The sequence below is a fragment of the Coregonus clupeaformis genome, unplaced genomic scaffold (genome assembly GCF_020615455.1).
Source record: "Coregonus clupeaformis isolate EN_2021a unplaced genomic scaffold, ASM2061545v1 scaf4117, whole genome shotgun sequence".
Taxonomy (NCBI): domain Eukaryota; kingdom Metazoa; phylum Chordata; class Actinopteri; order Salmoniformes; family Salmonidae; genus Coregonus; species Coregonus clupeaformis.
Window position 1 is genome coordinate 10,949 of NW_025537571.1, and position 19,156 is coordinate 30,104.

The 19,156-nt window shown below is 45.7% G+C and overlaps 1 protein-coding gene across 1 annotated transcript; it reads right to left on the reverse strand.

The window, feature by feature from the left end:
• Positions 1-220: 220 nt before the first annotated feature.
• On the reverse strand, positions 221-18,890 carry LOC121582264 (potassium/sodium hyperpolarization-activated cyclic nucleotide-gated channel 4; the record flags this gene model as incomplete). The annotated part of the gene is made up of 5 exons (XM_045220516.1): positions 221-364; positions 2,551-2,769; positions 4,777-4,938; positions 18,358-18,781; positions 18,853-18,890. Coding segments are annotated over 5 exons (987 nt in total), but the record flags the coding sequence as incomplete, so codon positions are not given.
• Positions 18,891-19,156: the final 266 nt, after the last annotated feature.

Consider the following 19,156-nt stretch of genomic DNA (forward strand, 5'->3'; position numbering starts at 1 on the left):
ATATACTCAGACTGTGGTTCTTGGCCAAGTTAAACTGTTACCAGTATGTCACCTAAAGACTGTCACCATACCACTCCAGCAGATGGCCTCTCATCTTGCCCAGTGCCCATACATCACTGTCTGTATCAGTTCCCTCTCTGTAGCTACCTGTCCTGCTCACTTCAAATCTGCAGGCTCATCCCAAAGTGAGAGCCTCACCCTGCAGAGCTACCTCACCTACCCTCACTGCTAATGTGACAACGTAGAACCACACCCCGTTCTCTAATCCAAGCCTCTGGTAGGACAGGGCCAGTGTGATGACTGGGCGAGTTTGTCCATTGGCTGCTGTTGCAGTGTCAGCTGGTTTCTCTCTAGGCTGGAGGCCCTGGAGACAGAACAGAAACAGCTGTGGTCTTCCATGACACAGATCAGATGGGCAACAACTGGACCACTGGCTGGACATGGCCACCTGTCCTCCCAAAGCTGCAGGGGATTGTGCTGTACGTAGCTTCTTGTGTGGATTATGGTACTAATCTACTAACTATTAGAAAGCAGAGTGGATTCTACAGGCCTGGATTCCTTTGTTACACAACACTAACACACATTGACCTAAAAGGTCAATCACATTGTCTGTCTGTCTGTCTTTCTGTCTTTCTAGCATGCTAGCTAGAGAGACCAGCCAACATGTCCTGGCCAGGTCACTTCATCTAACACCGCTTGACCTTCAGCACAGCCGTACAGTGGGCGCTAGTGGAACTGTCTGGTGTCTAGCTACAGCATCTAACTACACCATGTAGTAGAACTGTCTGGTGTCTAGCTACAGCATCAAACTACACCATGTAGTAGAACTGTCTGGTGTCTAGCTACAGCATCTAACTACACCATGTAGTAGAACTGTCTGGTGTCTAGCTACAGCATCTAACTACACCATGTAGTAGAACTGTCTGGTGTCTAGCTACAGCATCAAACTACACCATGTAGTAGAACTGTCTGGTGTCTAGCTACAGCATCTAACTACACCATGTAGTAGAACTGTCTGGTGTCTAGCTACAGGCTCTAACTACACAATGTAGTGGAACTGTCTGGTGTCTAGCTACAGCCTCTAACTACACCATGTAGTGGAACTGTCTGGTGTCTAGCTACAGCCTCTAACTACACCATGTAGTGGAACTGTATGGTGTCTAGCTACAGACTCTAACTACTGGCTACAGTGTCTAACTATGCCATGTGTCTGAAAGGTTGTAGTGGAACTGTCTGGTGTTTAGCTAGTGTCTAACTACACCATTGAGACAGTGAGCGACAGGGAGAAACAGGGAGAAACAGCGAGCTATGGAAGACAGCATCCAGACAGACCGTGCTTAATTACTGGAGCACACAGAAAGATAAATGGGAAAACCCACACTCTTAAATATGAATGGCAATTTAAAGTGCTAATGTTCCTCCAGGCAGACAGAGAGTGAGGAGAATGGGGAGAGGATCCTGAGAGACGTGGGATGAGGCAGGAGGCTGTGGCCCCATGGGAAGGTGAGAATGGCCCCTGCTCCATGTGCTGATCTGTGGTGAGGAGTCTCAGGCTGTTAATAAGCCTAATATTATTGTCAGCAAGCGGTGCACCTCTAAAGCAGGAGAGCAGACTAGACTGAGTGCTGAGCGCTGAGCTGGGATGGCTGTCTGCTCCCCTCTAGTTCAACAGGAACTCTGCATCCACCGAATTAGTCATGCAGCCAGTCTACTTCCATAGCACAGCAGGTGGTTTTATCTATCTGGAGCCCACATTTGACAGCAGTGTCCTGTCCCTGTTGATCCTTCCAGATATGAAGGACAGTCTCTTGATTTTTCTAACACCCACGCAAATATACAATGTCTCAGTGCACACATACAGTAAGCAGACACTTGCTCACACACACATATAGTGGGTATCCAGAGAGACTTGTTGGCTATGCTGATTCTGACCTGAACAACTCCCTCAGTCTCTCTCTCTCTCTATTTCTCACGCGCACTCCCTCTCTCTCTGAGGGTGGACGTACAGTTTGTGGGGGTCTCTACAGCCCCTGCCACCCTCTCCAGGGGCTATCCTCCTCTGTCCCTCACCACAGATGGTGGGCAATGTGGCTGCCTGGCAGCAAGGCTCATTATCGCCCACACTGGGCCCATGGAGAGGCTGGGGCACACTGGAGGTGGGCAGGGAGCTGGAGCTAGGAGCTGGGTAGGGCTTCCACGGCCAACTGCCAGGGCCTTCTCATCCCCACACAGGGGAGCCTGGGACTCTGACTATCACGCAGCCCTGAGCACTGCAGCTCACAGGAGGTGAAGGGAGGAGGAAACCTGCATCAATCAGCCCTCATTTAGGTCTGAAACTGAGCATAACTACTGGCTAATACACATCTAAAGAAGTCTAATCTTTTCAATACTTTGGGTGCCTAAATTAAGTCTGCTTGGTTTCATTTGCATTGTGAACATTTCCTAGCTCTCCTCTGGGTACACATATACTGTTCTCCCTACATGTTGAGCTCTTCCTGCTTATCCAGTTCCCCAGTTATATTCCCATCCATTCCGATCAACGTTACTCACCTTCTCCTGGTACTGCCGACGGGAGGAGTCCAGAGACTGGATGAGTGCGGTGGCGTGACCCACGAACATGGCATAGCAGGTGGCGCCCACGATCATGCTGAGGATGGTGAGCCACACGTCCGTCATGCCTACAGGTGGGTACATGCCGTACCCGATACACAGCATGTGGCTCATGGCTTTGAACAGGGCGTAGGAGTACTGCTGGCCCCATGTGTCATTCTGGATGGGGGGAGAGAGGAAGAGAAAAGGTGTCAGAGATGGGAGAGGGATATGGTGATATGGGGTACTGTTCTCACTCTGACAGATGTCTGGAGGGAAAATGTCAGCAAGCACTAAGACCACCAGAGTCCTTCTTATCATCATCATAGTCATCATCATCATCATCCTCATAGTCATCATCATCATAATCCTCATAGTCCCCTGTAGCTCAGTTGGTAGAGCATGGCGCTTGCAACGCCAGGCTTGTGGGTTCATTTCCCACGGGGGGCCAGTATGAAAAAAATGTATGCACTCACTAACTGTAAGTCGCTCTGGATAAGAGCGTCTGCTAAATGACTAAAATGTACAAAAATGATAGTCATCATCATCATCCTCATAGTCATCATCCTCATCATCCTCTTAGTCATCATCATCAACGTCATCATCATCATCATCATCATGTAAGAAGACAGCCACAGATGTCCTCTTCATCATGCCTCAATAGGAACATCAACACTTGGCTACACCAACATACTGTAGTAATACACTCTTCTATATGTAAGTATTCAGGGACAGAACTGCCTTAGCTGGGCAGAAACTAAACACAACCATGAGAGTGACTGAATGAATGGAGCCCGAGACACAAGAGGCCTGCAAGGCAAAAAAGTAGGTCAGCTATTTAGAAAAATGTGATTTTTCATTTCTCGTTTGTGGATAAATTGCCCTTTTGTCCTTTAGATCCCCGTGGTAGTCCAAGTGGAATCAATATCTGCTCTCTCCCGAGGTGACATGTTCAAATTGCTTTCAAACTCATTTCCACAGCGGTAAAACCTGAGAGATAGGAGAGTTATTAGTGCCTCCTAAAAAGGTAGAAACAGATGACCCAATAAGATAATAGGGCAGCTACTGTAAGGAAAGACAAGAGTCAAGGCATCACTACCCTCTGATTCTTATCAGGCCCAAACTACTCTTGGCTAGAAGAAGACGTGATAATACCATCAGCTATAGTCTAACCCAGATACATTATATTTCTCACTGTACTGTGACACATTAAAAAGAAAAGTAATGCAACTCAATTAGCCAGTGAAACAAAACAAAACACATTTAGATTTTAATGAGAGAGCGCAGTTTTTCAGTGATAGAATCACAATCCAAATACCATAGTGCTTCAAGATGGTGTTGTATAATGCAGAGCAGGAGTTTAGGTCAATGCGATCCCTCCCTAACAGTAGACAGCGTGCCATGCCAAAGGTGTTTGCTAGGCTGCTGTTTCCACTTACTGACTACTGGCCTGTCTGTCTTTAATGACCTAATTAGAATTTTATGTGATTGTTTTTTATTCACAGATCCCAGATTAATCCTCTTTGAGGGCTGGGAGCTGTTTGCCTGCCTCCTGTGAGCTCTACAACAAATCATCTCTCTCTCTCTCTCTCTCTCTCTCTCTCTCTCTCTCTCTCTCTCTCTCTCTCTCTCTCTCTCTCTCTCTCTCTCTCTCTCTCTCTCTCTCTCTCTGAAATTAAAGAACAGCATGAGTGCTCGCTGGAAAATTGTCAATACTTCACCAATATTGGATAAGGGCTTTCTGTCCTCTGAAAGTCATTATTTCGTACGAGGCCAAGCTCACCGCCTAGCTTTCACTTTCAGAATATAGACAACCAAACCATACTGAGCTGGTGGAGAGAGAGAGAGCTCCAAATAACTGAAGAAAAAAAAAAGCAGCAAATTGAATAAATGTGGGCGAATAAAGGATAAAGGAAAAAAAACATTCGATTTAGGCGGGGAAATGGACAGATATGCAAGGCAGCCATTTCCCATGATGCTACAGGCTTAGTACAGTAATTACAGAGACAGAGAGATGAGATAACAGGGAGGGACTAATCTGATTTAGACAGACTTGGGCTGCGTCTGAAGTGGCACCCTATTCCACACAGTGTACTTTTGACCAGAGCCCAGTAGTGCACTTCCTAGATATTAGGGTGCCATTTTGGATGCTCACCTAGTATAGGAGCACAGCAAAGCACTACTTACCACCATCTTGTTTTTGGACACCCAGCAGTCCTGAGGGAAGTCCTGCAGCATGGGAACCAGGAACTGCAGACATCCGTCCCAGTGGCACAGCAGCAGCATCATACCAATCAGGTTGACGATACGCACCATGGCACTGGCCAGGTCATAGGTCATATGGAAGATCTGAAGAGCAGGACAGGAAGAGGAAAGGACTGTGTTAGGACATAGGTCATATGGAGGATTGAGAGAGCAGAATACAATACAATAGATTATTGTCCATTTTGTGAGAAACAAAAATGTGTCTTCTGTTTATCGCAACCCCTGAAACATACATGTTGAGAGGCACAGGGTCAGCCACAGAGCAGCGCCCCTGGATGGAGAGCAGAACTGGAGCAGAGGAATTGTGTTAGGGCACGACGGCATGTGTAGGCTGGCTTACAGACAAAGCCCTGGCCTGAATTGTTCTGTATTACAAAGACCCTTTTCTCCAGGCGTGTTGTCTGTTTACTTTGTTCCCTAACCCTTTGATCGATACTTTTTATAGTCAAGGTGAAGGCCAAGCAGTGGATTTCCCATATGCAATAAGTGAGTTGAGTTTGAATCTGAGCGTCCGTTGTAGTTCGAGGCCACATTGTTCTCCATCACACATGCAGGGCCCTAGCCTCAACGTACAGTAACATAATGAACATCATCTTTGATGTAACACTTGTGCTTTTTACAGATGTTGACATGAGTGGTCTGTAGAGGATGGTCCTGATGGCAGCATGGGAATATGGCTTGGCCTATGGGGGCTTGGGGAGGAGGCTTTATTGAATCACTCTAATCAACCACTTAGGTAAGCACACTAATACAAAGCGGATGGAAGGATGGGTAGGTGTGTATATGCGTCCCTGCTGAGTGAGTGTGTGCAGCACGGGCGAGCTTTGTTAATCCTAATGATAAATATACTCATAAGGCGCTACAGGACGCCTACCCTACGCTGGTGTGGATTTTAATGGCTTCAACAATTTAAAGCCACTTAATCCCATCGAGGGCCGCGGTGTGCACTGTTAACTGCTGTTCTCCTTATTAAAAGCCACTCAGCGCCGTTTAAAAGCTTACGGCTGAGAGAGGGATATTCCATCTTTCTCCTCTTTGTTGGCGAATATTGGTAAGAGGAGAGGGGAGAAGAGAAGCCAGCCACAAACAGCCCCAGGCAGACACAGACAGTTGCTCTCCACTATTCCTCCTGACCCAGGCTAGATCTCTCCGGTTGCCTCCTAAAGCCCAGTGCTTGTTGATCTGTTCCTTTGTTGTTTCTATCTGAGTGGCTGCGTGGAAACAACAGACAGGGACCAGGGACTAGTACTGAGACAGGCTGTGTGACGGGCCTCTCTGGGACAGTGTGGACGCTGGGCCATCACATCAGATCACCTCCGTCAGAGGGGTCTGCCGGGGAGGGGAGAGCCAAAAGTGTCCCCAAGAAGACTTGTTTCTGCTGGGGTAAGACGGAAGCGTCAGGCCGCCAGGCTCCAGAGTGAGTGCATGGCGGAGACATTACAGTTGCAGCGCTGGGCTCTTGTTCAAAGTGTTTAGCCTGGGGCACATTTACATCATCTGAGCCGAGTCATTCACCCGGCTGCGTCCTTCTCTCTTAATCTACCAAACCACTCGCTTCTTCTTCTTCTTCTTCTTCTTCTTCTTCTTCTTCACCTCCTCTCTCACCCTCTCCTCTCCACAGCTGCGCTCCACTCCAAACACAAGGAGGAGATATTGGTTTTTAAAGAGCCCATTCTCTTTCCAAACACAATAATGGTTATGGTAGCTGATACGAGGCAATATATTGTGATGTTGATTCTCCAGCTGGAACTAAATGGCATTCCATAACATTAAAGAGCTGTCAAAAGCCCTATGTGTGTCAATTTAATAAATCATGAACTACCCCATCCAGTCTCACACTTGAGATTGAGATTTTTTCATTTGTAAAATTGTTTTTCCAAGAGGGGAGTGTGAGCTCTCTGATACAGTGGATGCATTTGTAATGTATTTAAATGTAGCAATTTCCTGCCCATTAAACATGGATGATATAAAACATAGATTGTTCAAGCCCACAGTATCTCAGTCAAACAGCAAAACATTGAATACATTATCCATTTACATTTCCCGTCTGAGCATTTTATGTCATTTACATGCTAATATTACAACAGTCATGGAGCTAGTCAACCTGAAGTGTCAAGCTGCTAGAGCTAAGAAGGTTGCTTATTCTATATATATATTGCACTATTTGAGTAGGGCAGCTACATACAGTACCAGTCAAAAGTTTGGACACACCTACTAATTCGAGGGTTTTTCTTTATTTTTACTATTTCCTACATTGTATAATAATAGTGAAGACATCAAAACTATGAAATAACACATATGGAATCATGTAGTAACCAAAAAAGTGTTAAACAAATCAAAATATATTTTATATGACATTCTTCAAATACATTTTTACATTTTTACATTTTAGTCATTTAGCAGGAATTGGACTACTGTGAGGTCATCCTAGAGAACGAGGCTGGCCGACTATCCGTCCTGCTACTGGATGAAGGGGTTGGGGATGGCTTCCATGCCGTCCTGAGGACAGATGAGTACCACGGACGTCCCTCTACAAACCACCAGGCCCAGCTGCCGCGTGTCCTCGGTCAGCTTGAACTGGCCGTCAGGATCCCGCAAGTACTCGATGGTGCTATCCAATACCAGGTTTAACAGGGGGTCAAACCCCTTCAGAAATTCACTGGCCTCTCAAATAGCCACCCTTTGCCTTGATGACAGCTTTGCACACTCTTGGCATTCTCTCAACCAGCTTCATGAGGTAGTCACCTGGAATACATTTCAATTAACAGGTGTGCCTTCTTAAAAGTTAATTTGTGGAATTTATTTCCTTCTTAATGCGTTTGAACCAATCAGTTGTGTTGTGACAAGGTAAGGGGGGAGTATACCATAGAAATTTCCACCCGTTGTCTGCGCTCCAGCAGGTATATCTCACTGGTCATCCCTCACCGCCATTCCTTCCAGTTCTCTGCTGCCAATGACTGGAATGAACTGCAAAAATCTCTGAAGCTGGAGACTCTTATCTCCCTCACTAACTTTAAGCGTCAGTTGTCAGAGCAGCTTACCGATAACTGCACCTGCACACAGCCATTCTGAAATTAGCCCATCCAACTACCTCATCCCCATGTTGTTATTTATTTTGCTAATTTGCACCCCAGTATCTCTATTTGCACATCATCTTTTGCACATCTATCATTCCAGTGTTAATACGAAATTGTAACTATTTTGCATTATGGCCTATTTTTTGCCCTACCTCCACAATTTACTACATTCGCACACACTGTATATATATTTTCTGTTGTATTTTTGACTTTATGTTTAGTTTACCCCATATGTAACTCTGTGTTGTTGTTTTTATCACACTGCTTTGCTTTATCTTGGCCAGGTCGCAGTTGTAAATGAGAACTTGTTCTCAACTGGCTTCCCTGGTTAAAAAAAAATTATATATATATATATATATATATATATATATACAGAAGATAGCCCTATTTGGTAAAAGACGAAGTCCATATTATGGCAAGAACAGCTCAAATAAGCAAAGAGAAACGACAGTCCATCATTACTTTAAGACATGAAGGTCAGTCAAAAAATCATTAAGCGCTATGATGAAACTAACAGCGCCGGAGAAGATGGCTGCCGTTTTACAGCCCTCTAACCAATTGTACTATTATGTGTGTTTTTCCGCGTTATTTGTAATTTATTTTGTACATAATGTTTCTGCCATCGTCTCTTATAACCAAAAAGAGCTTCTGGATATCAGGACAGCGATTACTCACCTCGTAATAGACGAAGATTTTTTCTTCAACGAGGCGGCCGCGAAGGATATCATACAGACACCCGACAAGGCCCAAATCCCCGTCATTCGCCTGAGGAAGAGACGGAGATATCGTGGACGTAGATCGGGGTGCCTTGTAAGGATCCGACGGCGAGCGAGTAAACTGCCTCTTCCATCAATCCTATTAGCCAACGTTCAATCATTTGAAAATAAATTGGATGATTTAAGATTACGGTTATCCTACCAACGGGACATTAAAAACTGTAATATCTTATGTTTCACCGAGTCGTGGCTGAACGACGACATTGATAACATACAGCTAGCGGGCTATACGCTACATCGGCAGGATAGAACGGCTGACTCGGTAAGACAAGGGGTGGCGGTCTGTGTATATTTGTAAACAACAGCTGGTGCACAAAATCAAATACTAAGGAAGTCTCTAGGTTTTGCTCGCCTGAGGTAGAGTATCTTATGATAAGCTGTAGACCACACTATTTACCAAGATAGTTTTCATCTATATTTTTCATAGCTGTCTATTTACCACCACAAACCAATGCTGGCATTAAGATTGCACTGAATGAGTTGTACAAGGCCATAAATCAACAGGAAAACGCTCATCCAGATGCAGCGCTCCTAGTGGCCGGGGACTTTAATGCAGGGAAACTTAAATCCGTTCTACCTAATTTCTACCAGCATGTTAAATGTGCAACCAGAGGAAAAAAACTCTAGACCACCTTTACTCCACACACAGAGACGCATACAAAGCTCTCCCTCGCCCTCCATTTGGCAAATCTGACCATAACTCTATCCTCCTGATTCCTGCTTATAAGCAAAAACTAAAGCAGGAAGCACCAGTGACTCGGTTAATAAAAAAGTGGTCAGATGACGCAGATGCTAAGCTACAGGACTGTTTTGCTAGCACAGACTGGAACATGTTCCGGGATTCTTCAGACAGCATTGAGGAGTACACCACATCAGTCACTGGCTTCATCAATAAGTGCATCGATGATGTCGTCCCCACAGTGACCGTACGTACATACCCCAACCAGAAGCCATGGATTACAGGAAACATCCGCACTGAGCTAAAGGGTAGAGCTTCCGCTTTCAAGGAACGGGACTCTAACCCGGACGCTTATAAGAAATCCCGCTATGCACTCCAACGAACCATCAAACAGGCAAAGAGTCAATACAGGACTAAGATTGAATCGTACTACACTGGCTCTGACGCTCGTCGGATGTGGCAGGGCTTGAAAACTATTACAGACTACAAAGGGAAGCACAGCCGTGAGCTGCCCAGTGACACAAGCCTACCAGACGAGCTAAACCACTTCTATGCTCGCTTCGAGGCAAGCAACACTGAAGCATGCATGAGAGCACCAGCTGTTCCGGATGACTATGTGATCACGCTCTCCGTAGCCGATGTGAGTAAGACTTTTAAGCAGGTCAACATTCACAAGGCCGCAGGGCCAGACGGATTACCAGGACGTGTACTCCGAGCATGTGCTGACCAACTGGCAAGTGTCTTCACTGACATTTTCAACATGTCCCTGACTGAGTCTGTAATACCAACATGTTTCAAGCAGACCACCATAGTCCCCGTGCCCAAGGACTCTAAGATAACCTGCCTAAATGACTACCGACCCGTAGCACTGACGTCTGTAGCCATGAAGTGCTTTGAAAGGCTGGTCATGGCTCACATCAACAGCATTATCCCAGAAACCCTAGACCCACTCCAATTTGCATACCGCCCCAACAGATCCACAGATGATGCAATCTCTATTGCACTCCACACTGCCCTTTCCCACCTGGACAAGAGGAACACCTACGTGAGAATGCTATTCATTGACTACAGCTCAGCATTCAACACCATAGTGCCCTCTAAGCTCATCACTAAGCTAAGGATCCTGGGACTAAACACCTCCCTCTGCAACTGGATCCTGGACTTCCTGACGGGCCGCCCCCAGGTGGTAAGGGTAGGTAACAACACATCTGCCACACTGATCCTCAACACGGGGGGCCCCTCAGGGGTGCGTGCTCAGTCCCCTCCTGTACTCTCTGTTCACCCATGACTGCATGGCCAGGCACGACTCCAACACCATCATTAAGTTTGCCGACGACACAACAGTGGTAGGCCTGATCACCGACAACGATGAGACAGCCTATAGGGAGGAGGTCAGAGACCTGGCCGTGTGGTGCCAGGACAACAACCTCTCCCTCAACGTGACCAAGACAAAGGAGATGATTGTGGACTACAGGAAAAAAAGAGGACTGAGCATGCCCCCATTCTCATCGACGGGGCTGTAGTGGAACAGGTTGAGAGCTTCAAGTTCCTTGGTGTCCACATCACCAACGAACTATCATGGTCCAAACACACCAAGACAGTCGTGAAGAGGGCACGACAAAGCCTATTCCCCCTCAGGAGACTGAAAAGATTTGGCATGGGTCCTCAGATCCTCAAAAAATTCTACAGCTGCACCATCGAGAGCATCCTGACTGGTTGCATCACCGCCTGGTATGGCAACTGCTTGGCCTCCGACCGCAACGCACTACAGAGGGTAGTGTGTACGGCCCAGTACATCACTGGGGCCAAGCTTCCTGCCATCCAGGACCTCTATACCAGGCGGTGTCAGAGGAAGGCCCTCAAAATTGTAAAAGACTCCAGCCACCCTAGTCATAGACTGTTCTCTCTGCTACCGCACGGCAAGCGGTACCGGAGTGCCAAGTCTAGGTCCAAAAGACTTCTCAACAGCTTCTACCCCCAAGCCATAAGACTCCTGAACAGCTAATCATGGCTACCCGGACTATTTGCACTGCCCCCCACCCCATCCTTTTTACGCTGCTGCTACTCTGTTAATTATTTATGCATAGTCACTTTAACTCTACCCACATGTACATATTACCTCAACTAGCCGGTGCCCCCGCACATTGACTCTGCAACGGTACCCCCTGTATATATAGCCTCCCTACTGTAATTTTATTTTACTTCTGCTCTTTTTTTCTCAACCACTTTTTTTGTTGTTGTTTTATTTTTACTTTTTTGTTAAAAATAAATGCACTGTTGGTTAAGGGCTGTAAGTAAGCATTTCACTGTGATGTCTGCACCTGTTGTATTCGGCGCATGTGACCAATACAATTTGATTTGATTTGATTTGAAACTGGCTCTCATTTGGATTGCCACAGGAATGGAAGAGCCAGAGTTACCTCTGCTGCAGAGGATAAGTTCATTAGAGTTACCAGCCTCAGAAATTGCAGCCCAAATAAATGCTTCACAGAGTTCAAGTCACAGACACATCTCAACATCAACTGTTCAGAGGGGACTGTGTGAATCAGGCCTTCATGGTCGAATTGCTGCAAAGAAACCACTACTAAAGGACACCAATAAGAAGAAGAGACCTGCTTGGGCCAAGAAACACGAGCAATGGACATTAGACCGGTGGAAATGTGTCCTTTGGTCTGGAGTCCAAATTGGAGATTTTGGGTTTCAACCGCCGTGTCTTTGTGAGACGTGGTGTGGGTGAACAGATGATCTCCGCATGTGTATTTTCCACCGTAAAGCATGGAGGAGGAGGTGTTATGGTGTGGGGATGCTTTGCTGGTGACACCGTCTATGATTTATTTAGAATTCAAGGCACACTTAACCAGCATGTCTGCCACAGTATTCTGCAGCAATACGCCATCCCATCTGGTTTGGGCTTAGTGGGACTATCATTTGTTTTTTAACAGGACAATGACCCAACACACCTCCAGGCTGTGTAAGGGCTATATTACCAAGAAGGAGTGATGGAGTGCTGCATCAGATGGCCTGGCCTCCACAATCCCCTGACCTCAACCCAATTGAGATGGTTTGGGATGAGTCGGACCGCAGAGTGAAGGAAAAGCTGCCAACAAGTGCTCAGCATATGTGGGAACTCCTTCAAGACTGTTGGAAAAGCATTCCAGGTGAAGCTGGTTGAGAGAATGCCAAGAGTGTGCAAAGCCATCATCAAGGCAAAGGGTGGCTATTTGAAGATTCTCAAATATAAAATGTATTTTGATTTGTTTAACCCCTTTTCTTGTTTACTACATGATTCCATATGTGTTATGTCATAGTTTTGATGTCGTCACTATTATTCTACAATGTAGAAAAATAGTTAAAATAAAGAAAACCTTGAATGAGTAGGTGTGTCCAAACTTTTGACTGGTAGTGTAGGTGAGATAGTAATACCTGTCCAAGACTACTAGTACTGTACAAAGAAAACTCTACTGTCAAATCCCTGTACCTGTAGAAGTTCCATCCCACTGGGCACACACTGGTTGAATCAATGTTTTTTTCACGTCTGAAATGACGTTGAACCAACGTGGAATAGACGTTGAATTGACGTCTGTGTCCTGAGGGATGTCCCCTTAAAATACTTTTTGAACTTCTGCACTGAATGGAGAATAAAGCTCTCCTGACTTGCTCAGAATAATGCAATGCAAATCTCCAGATAGTACTGGCAAATGAGACAGTGAGAGAGAGCAGGGGCTTTAAATAGTGCATTTCAGTGGGGATGGTGATTCCTAGCTATATATCTTCCTAGCCTATATCTTCTTTCAGCCTTAACTCAATTACCCCAAAAATATTCCCATTCCCACTAAATGGAAAAAAATCTGTTCCGATATAGGGTTATTATAGGCTTATTATTTTGAGGCTAAAGAAGGAGGAGGACTCATGTATCTCTCTCTCTCAAATAATTGCATACCTTGATTACACTGAGACACGATCACATCTCTCTTTAGCTGAATTCCCGGTGATTTTACAGTCTTTTACTAAAAACTTTAGGTGGCAAAAAAAAAAATCACTCTGTTGCCAACCCCTGTCCTACACCAAAGCAAGTTGACCCCCCCAAAGAGACCCTGCCTAATTGCCAAGTGTTAATGAGAGATTTACAGGGGAGGGGCTGGGGCGGTACACTGTGCACCATGCGCTCACTGTCATTTGCTTCTAAAGCCATTTGGGGCTGCTTGCATGTCACAACACGCTGCTTAGCCACAAACACACACACGTTCGCACACAGACACACACACTGCATTGCAGAGTACAGCACATTATAGGGATGATGGATGGCTGGCCTCTTTGTTTTAATTGATAGGGACATACAATAAGCCTGTCTGCATGACTATCTGGGTAAACAACAGAGCCATGAATGATGAGGGCACCCAGACACTCCACAAAGGTATCTTAAGGGCAGGGGTTCTCACGTTGGCAGCCATGTTACTCTAACACCTGAAACCAAGGCTTTTACCACCTAGGTGACCTTCAATGTCCCTTACATTATTACGGTTAATAGCTAGGGAATGTCTACAACAGAACTAATGACATATCTAACTGTTATGTGTCTGTGTTGTGGTCAAGATGATTATGAAAAACATTCAACCTAGTGCACATTGCATCACACGAAAATTAATACAAAATTATACCATTTCATATATTCACATGTGCATCATCGTTGTCTTCTAAACAAATCGTAAACGTGGAAGGATCAATTGTGTTTTGTTTCTTTTAGATTTAAATAAAGTAATATTGGCCGAGACATTACAGTGAAAAAACAAGGACCCAGTCCAGAAAGACAGACATGCCCAGACAAGACATCAATTTGATCAATAGGGAGACACCTGAATGTGTCAGGAAGTTATCTGGGACACACAGGAAGTCACAGTCACAGCTGCAGAGTCATCTCAGACAGATGGAGGGAGAGAACAGTGTGGTCCAGGTGAGAGAGAGAGAGAGAGAGAGAGAGAGAGAGAGAGAGAGAGAGAGAGAGAGAGAGAGAGAGAGAGAGAGAGAGAGAGAGAGAGAGAGAGAGAGAGAGAGAGAGAGAGAGAGAGAGAGAGAGAGAGAGAATAGATGCATATGTCTGTAAGTGAGACACAGCCAATGTAATGCTATGCTGAGGCATCTGGTGTTTGCTGTCCAGGCTGCTAATGATGATGAATGCTTGACATCATGTGTCGCCACCAAATCCAAGAAAAATCCCTCACTCCTATTGTTTCACTGATGCCACTTTCACATTGCCACCCACCCCCCTTTTCTGATTTTAGTTCAACATTGGGCTGGATTTCAGTATAAAGGGACAACATGGGCTACACAGTAAAATGCCCTGACAAAATGCCAGACCCTCATCCACACTGTAATGGTAGACAAAGGAGTTGTGTAGATTAAAAAATGGGGGCGAGAGAGAGAGAACCACATGGGGCACTCTTCCATCAGCTGTCTATACAAGCCGGCCTGGAGGGCTTTTGAGGAAGCCACAGAATGCTTTATTCAGCTTCCTACTGAGAAGTATCGATGGGTGCGTGCCGGATTACACATTTTAATGCAGAAATCTTCTAAGGGGCCCTGCTGTGGGTATTAATATCACACAAGGCATATTCACAGACAGCCTTGAGGACCTGTCACTCTTGCTGGCAAGCCTCATTGTGCACTCAATAATACCCCATTAAACCTTTTCTTCTTTCTTATCTGTGAAAGAGCAGTCCTTGGCCAAGGTACGGGTCACCAAGTGGAGGCCTGATTGGCTGATTTGCATTATTTACATATTTTGTGTGTGCAGATTTATTAGGTGGAAAATGAATGGAAATGCTCTCCTTTCCTTCCTCGCGGCGTGCCTGCCTGCCTGGCGACCACGTGGCTCACTCTTATCAAAGCACCTTGGGATTTCTTTCTGTGGCATATCAGATCGTTCCCCCACTCCATCCTGCACACAGCCAGTTGGGCAGAAAAGCCATCCATCTTAACAATCCCAGATGCCAATATTAATAGAGATGGACTCCCTGCCTCCATGCACTCAACAAACACAGATGGTAGTGCTCCAAAGCTCCTGACACCAAGTTCAAAACACTGTGGAATTGTCTGCCATGTTGAAAATGATCCACCGCCGCCCACTAATGTTATTCTTGTTAACTCTTCGTCTGAAAAGTATTTAAGGATGTTCTTTCTCTCTTTCGGCTAAATAAAGTGCAGCTAAGTGCTGACTGAGATAAAAATCCAAATCTGGGGCTTGATGCTTTGGATTTTATACTATTTCCACATAAGGCCGTTGACAATTTTGGCTTTTAAACTATTTCCTCATCAAGGCCCCAAATGCCTCTGCATCCCTGCTAAAAGCAGCAAGCGGGGGGATGGTGATGTTGAAGACATCTGGCATGGGAGCCACTCTCACAGATTAGTCATTAGTGCATTCGTTTAAGGTTGATTTAATAACATGTTGACTAATTTAATTCAAGTCACTGGGTTTGTCTACAGGAGACAACTCCGATGAGGAGGATATTCGGCCAGCGTCTTATTTTTATCCCAATGAAATATGACAATGAGTACAGCCCAGCTGTCTAGACAGATATATATAGGGATAGGAGGACAGACAGGAGAGATGCCATGGCACTGATTGCAGCCTCCTCCCTTTGATATGATGGATATCTGCACACCACTTAGAATGTCATTATCTTTGACAGTGTTATCGCCGCCACACCCCCACCACCACAACCACCAACCACCCTGTTTGTAAGCTGTAAAACACTGTAGTTCACTAAGCCCGCTCGGCTATTATGTCTTGGAAGGGAATCTTAAATCAATGTTTTTATTCTGTAAGTGTGTATTATTGGTTAGTTAATGTTGCGGTGGTTTAATAGATAGCTGTTTAAAACTTGTGATGCTGATTTGATAGGATGGGAAGTCCTTTGTGCCCTGCAACAAAGGGTCATAGTTGACTACGGGCACCAATCAAGACTTGAGAATCTGCCCCTAAACACATGTTACAGTAGCAAGTCATGTAAGCACACAGGTACATGCACACACAGAAAATAAAAACACATGACATCTCCACAGCCAGGGGGTTCATTTAACCCTTAATGTCAGGGTGTGTGTGGGCCTGGATGTTAGAATATAATCTGTGATTAGAGGAGACTAGGGGCTGAGCTGCAATGGGGAGGCATTTATCTTCTGCTCACTATGACAGGTGAGAACATGAAGCCTTCCTTCACTCAGCAGGTCAATGCATCAGACGTCTCCAGGACCAACTATGACAGAGCAATGAGCAATGTCACTGTGCTGGGGAAGCAACAGAGTCAACAACATGCAAGACCTTGCAAGTTAAACAGGAAGTACAGTATGTTCTATGGCGCTGTGGATTGCTCTTCAGCTACCAATAGATAGGAATAGTTCAGCTATGAATTCCAGCAATTTAAGAAGATATATTATTCGAAAAGCTCAAATGGTGACGCAGTTTTAAAAATATGATGTAATTTGAAATGTAGTTGCCATCGCGAAAAAGTCAAAAAGTCAGTCAGGTGGTAAGATGTGGTCGACAAGTTATTTGGAGATGACAGATGACATTTCTGTGGGGTTACCACTGTAGTGTTCCAGCACCGAGGCAGAGCTGGCCTTTGGCAGGGCCTGCCTACCCAGCGCCGATCAGCACGCCTCGCGCACACACACACACACACACACACATTCAAATAGAAGCTGCCTTTGTGACTGGCTAGCCCCTCCTATCAGTTACAGTTCCCAGTTAACAGGAAGACATAAAGATGGTGATGGTGATGAGATTTATTTACTAGCAAGGCTGCCTCTTTGATGTATACATCACAACCTGAGTGGTATGCTGCCTCAAACTGTCTGTCAATGTGGTTGAAAAGCACCTTTTAAAATGCCCCTGGGTATGGTGTGGTTTAGTGTTGTGGTTTGTTTGGCAATCAACCAGCTATTCAAACTCCCCCCATTGTTCATGCAAAGTAAAACTCTCAGGTGAACACACCCAGCAGGGATTTTAAGGCATTTTGCAACAACTGTGAAAGAGAGAGCCTCAGTTGGTTTTGAGAGCTGAATAGAGCCGTGATCAAAATACCTTATAGGGATGGACACAATCATTCTGTCTAAGTGGTACTGTAGAAGAGAGAGAGAGAGCGAGGGAACCTGTCCTGACAAACATTTCAATGTTACAAACAGTACTCCACACTGAAGGATGAGACTAAAAACAAAACAAAAGATAACTAATGTAAAATATACCCCCCGATACTCCACACTCTGAAAAAAGGGTGCTATCTAGAATAGAATGATTCTTCGGCTGTCCCCATAGGAGAACCATTTGAAGAACCCTTTTTGGTATGTAAATTCACTGTGGCAGTGCCTGGGTCTGTGTGTGCCCTGCTGTCTTGGTGGTGGAGGAGTGTCTCTGTCTCCTTAATGACTGAATGAATGCATCTCCTGCTGGGCTCTGCTGCTTCACTTTGCACCTCTTACTTCTGGGACAGTGCTCAAGGATACACCCAGGGAGGGACGGGAACATTTCTAATTATTATGGCAATTATAATCATCCCTGTATTTCAGCAGCAGCAGAGGCTCTCTCTATCTCTCTCTCTCTCTCTGGACTCCCTTCGTCAGACTGGTAGATAGACTGATGCTGCACAGAACAGTAATCAACGTTTCTCTCTTCATCATCTCACTGGTGGATGAGGTAAAGCAAAAAGCCTCTTCACCTTGCCTCACTAGTGGATCTAATCAGACACAGCTAGCTAGAGTAGCTTCCTCTAGCCCAACCCCAGGGGAAAGGTAATACATTATGGATCTCAGTAAACAACGTTATCTCTCTCCGAGGAGCTATACTCTATAGAGGACAGTCGACTGTAGTAAAGACGGTCTGTGTTCATGTGTAGGTATTCTGTGTTTGGTAGATATACTATGGATTATAATACTCTCACACGCACGTATGTACGAACACCCTCCTACAGTACCCTACCTCCTCCCACTGGTGGATGTATCTGATGAGCCTGGACAGTCTGAGCAGTCTGAGCAGGCTGAGGATCTTGGTGAAGCGGACGATCCTCAGCGCCCGGGCCGTCTTGTAGAAGTCTGAGTCGATGCGCGTCTCCACGATGAGGAAGATGTAGTCCACAGGTATGGAGGAGATGAAGTCTACCACGAACCAGCTCCTCAGGTACTTGATCTTGATCTGTTGTGGGTCCAGGATGATCTCTGTGTTGTCCTCCTTGACGATGCCCGTGCGGAAGTTGAGCACCAGGTCCATGAGGAAGAAGGTGTCTGAGATCACGTTGAAGATGATCCAGGGGGGCGTGTGCTCGTCCTTGAAGAAGGTGATGCCCACCGGGATGACGATCAGGTTCCCCACCATCAGCAGCAGCATGGTCAGGTCCCAGTAGAACCTAGAACAGGAGGAACAACAAAGAGCTTAGAACATGGAAGAGAATAGGGGGAACCACAGAGAGCTTAGAACCTGGGAGAGAACATGAGGAACCACAGAGAGCTTAGAACCTGGGAGAGAACATGAGGAACCACAGAGAGCTTAGAACCTGAGAGAGAACATGAGGAACCACAGACGGCTTAGAACCTGAGCGAGAACATGAGGAACCACAGGCGGCTTAGAACCTGAGCGAGAACATGAGGAACCACAGACAGCTTAGAACCTGAGCGAGAACAGGAAGAACCACAGATGGCTTAGAACCTGAGAGAGAACATGAGGAACCACAGACGGCTTAGAACCTGAGCGAGAACAGGAAGAACCACAGATGGCTTAGAAC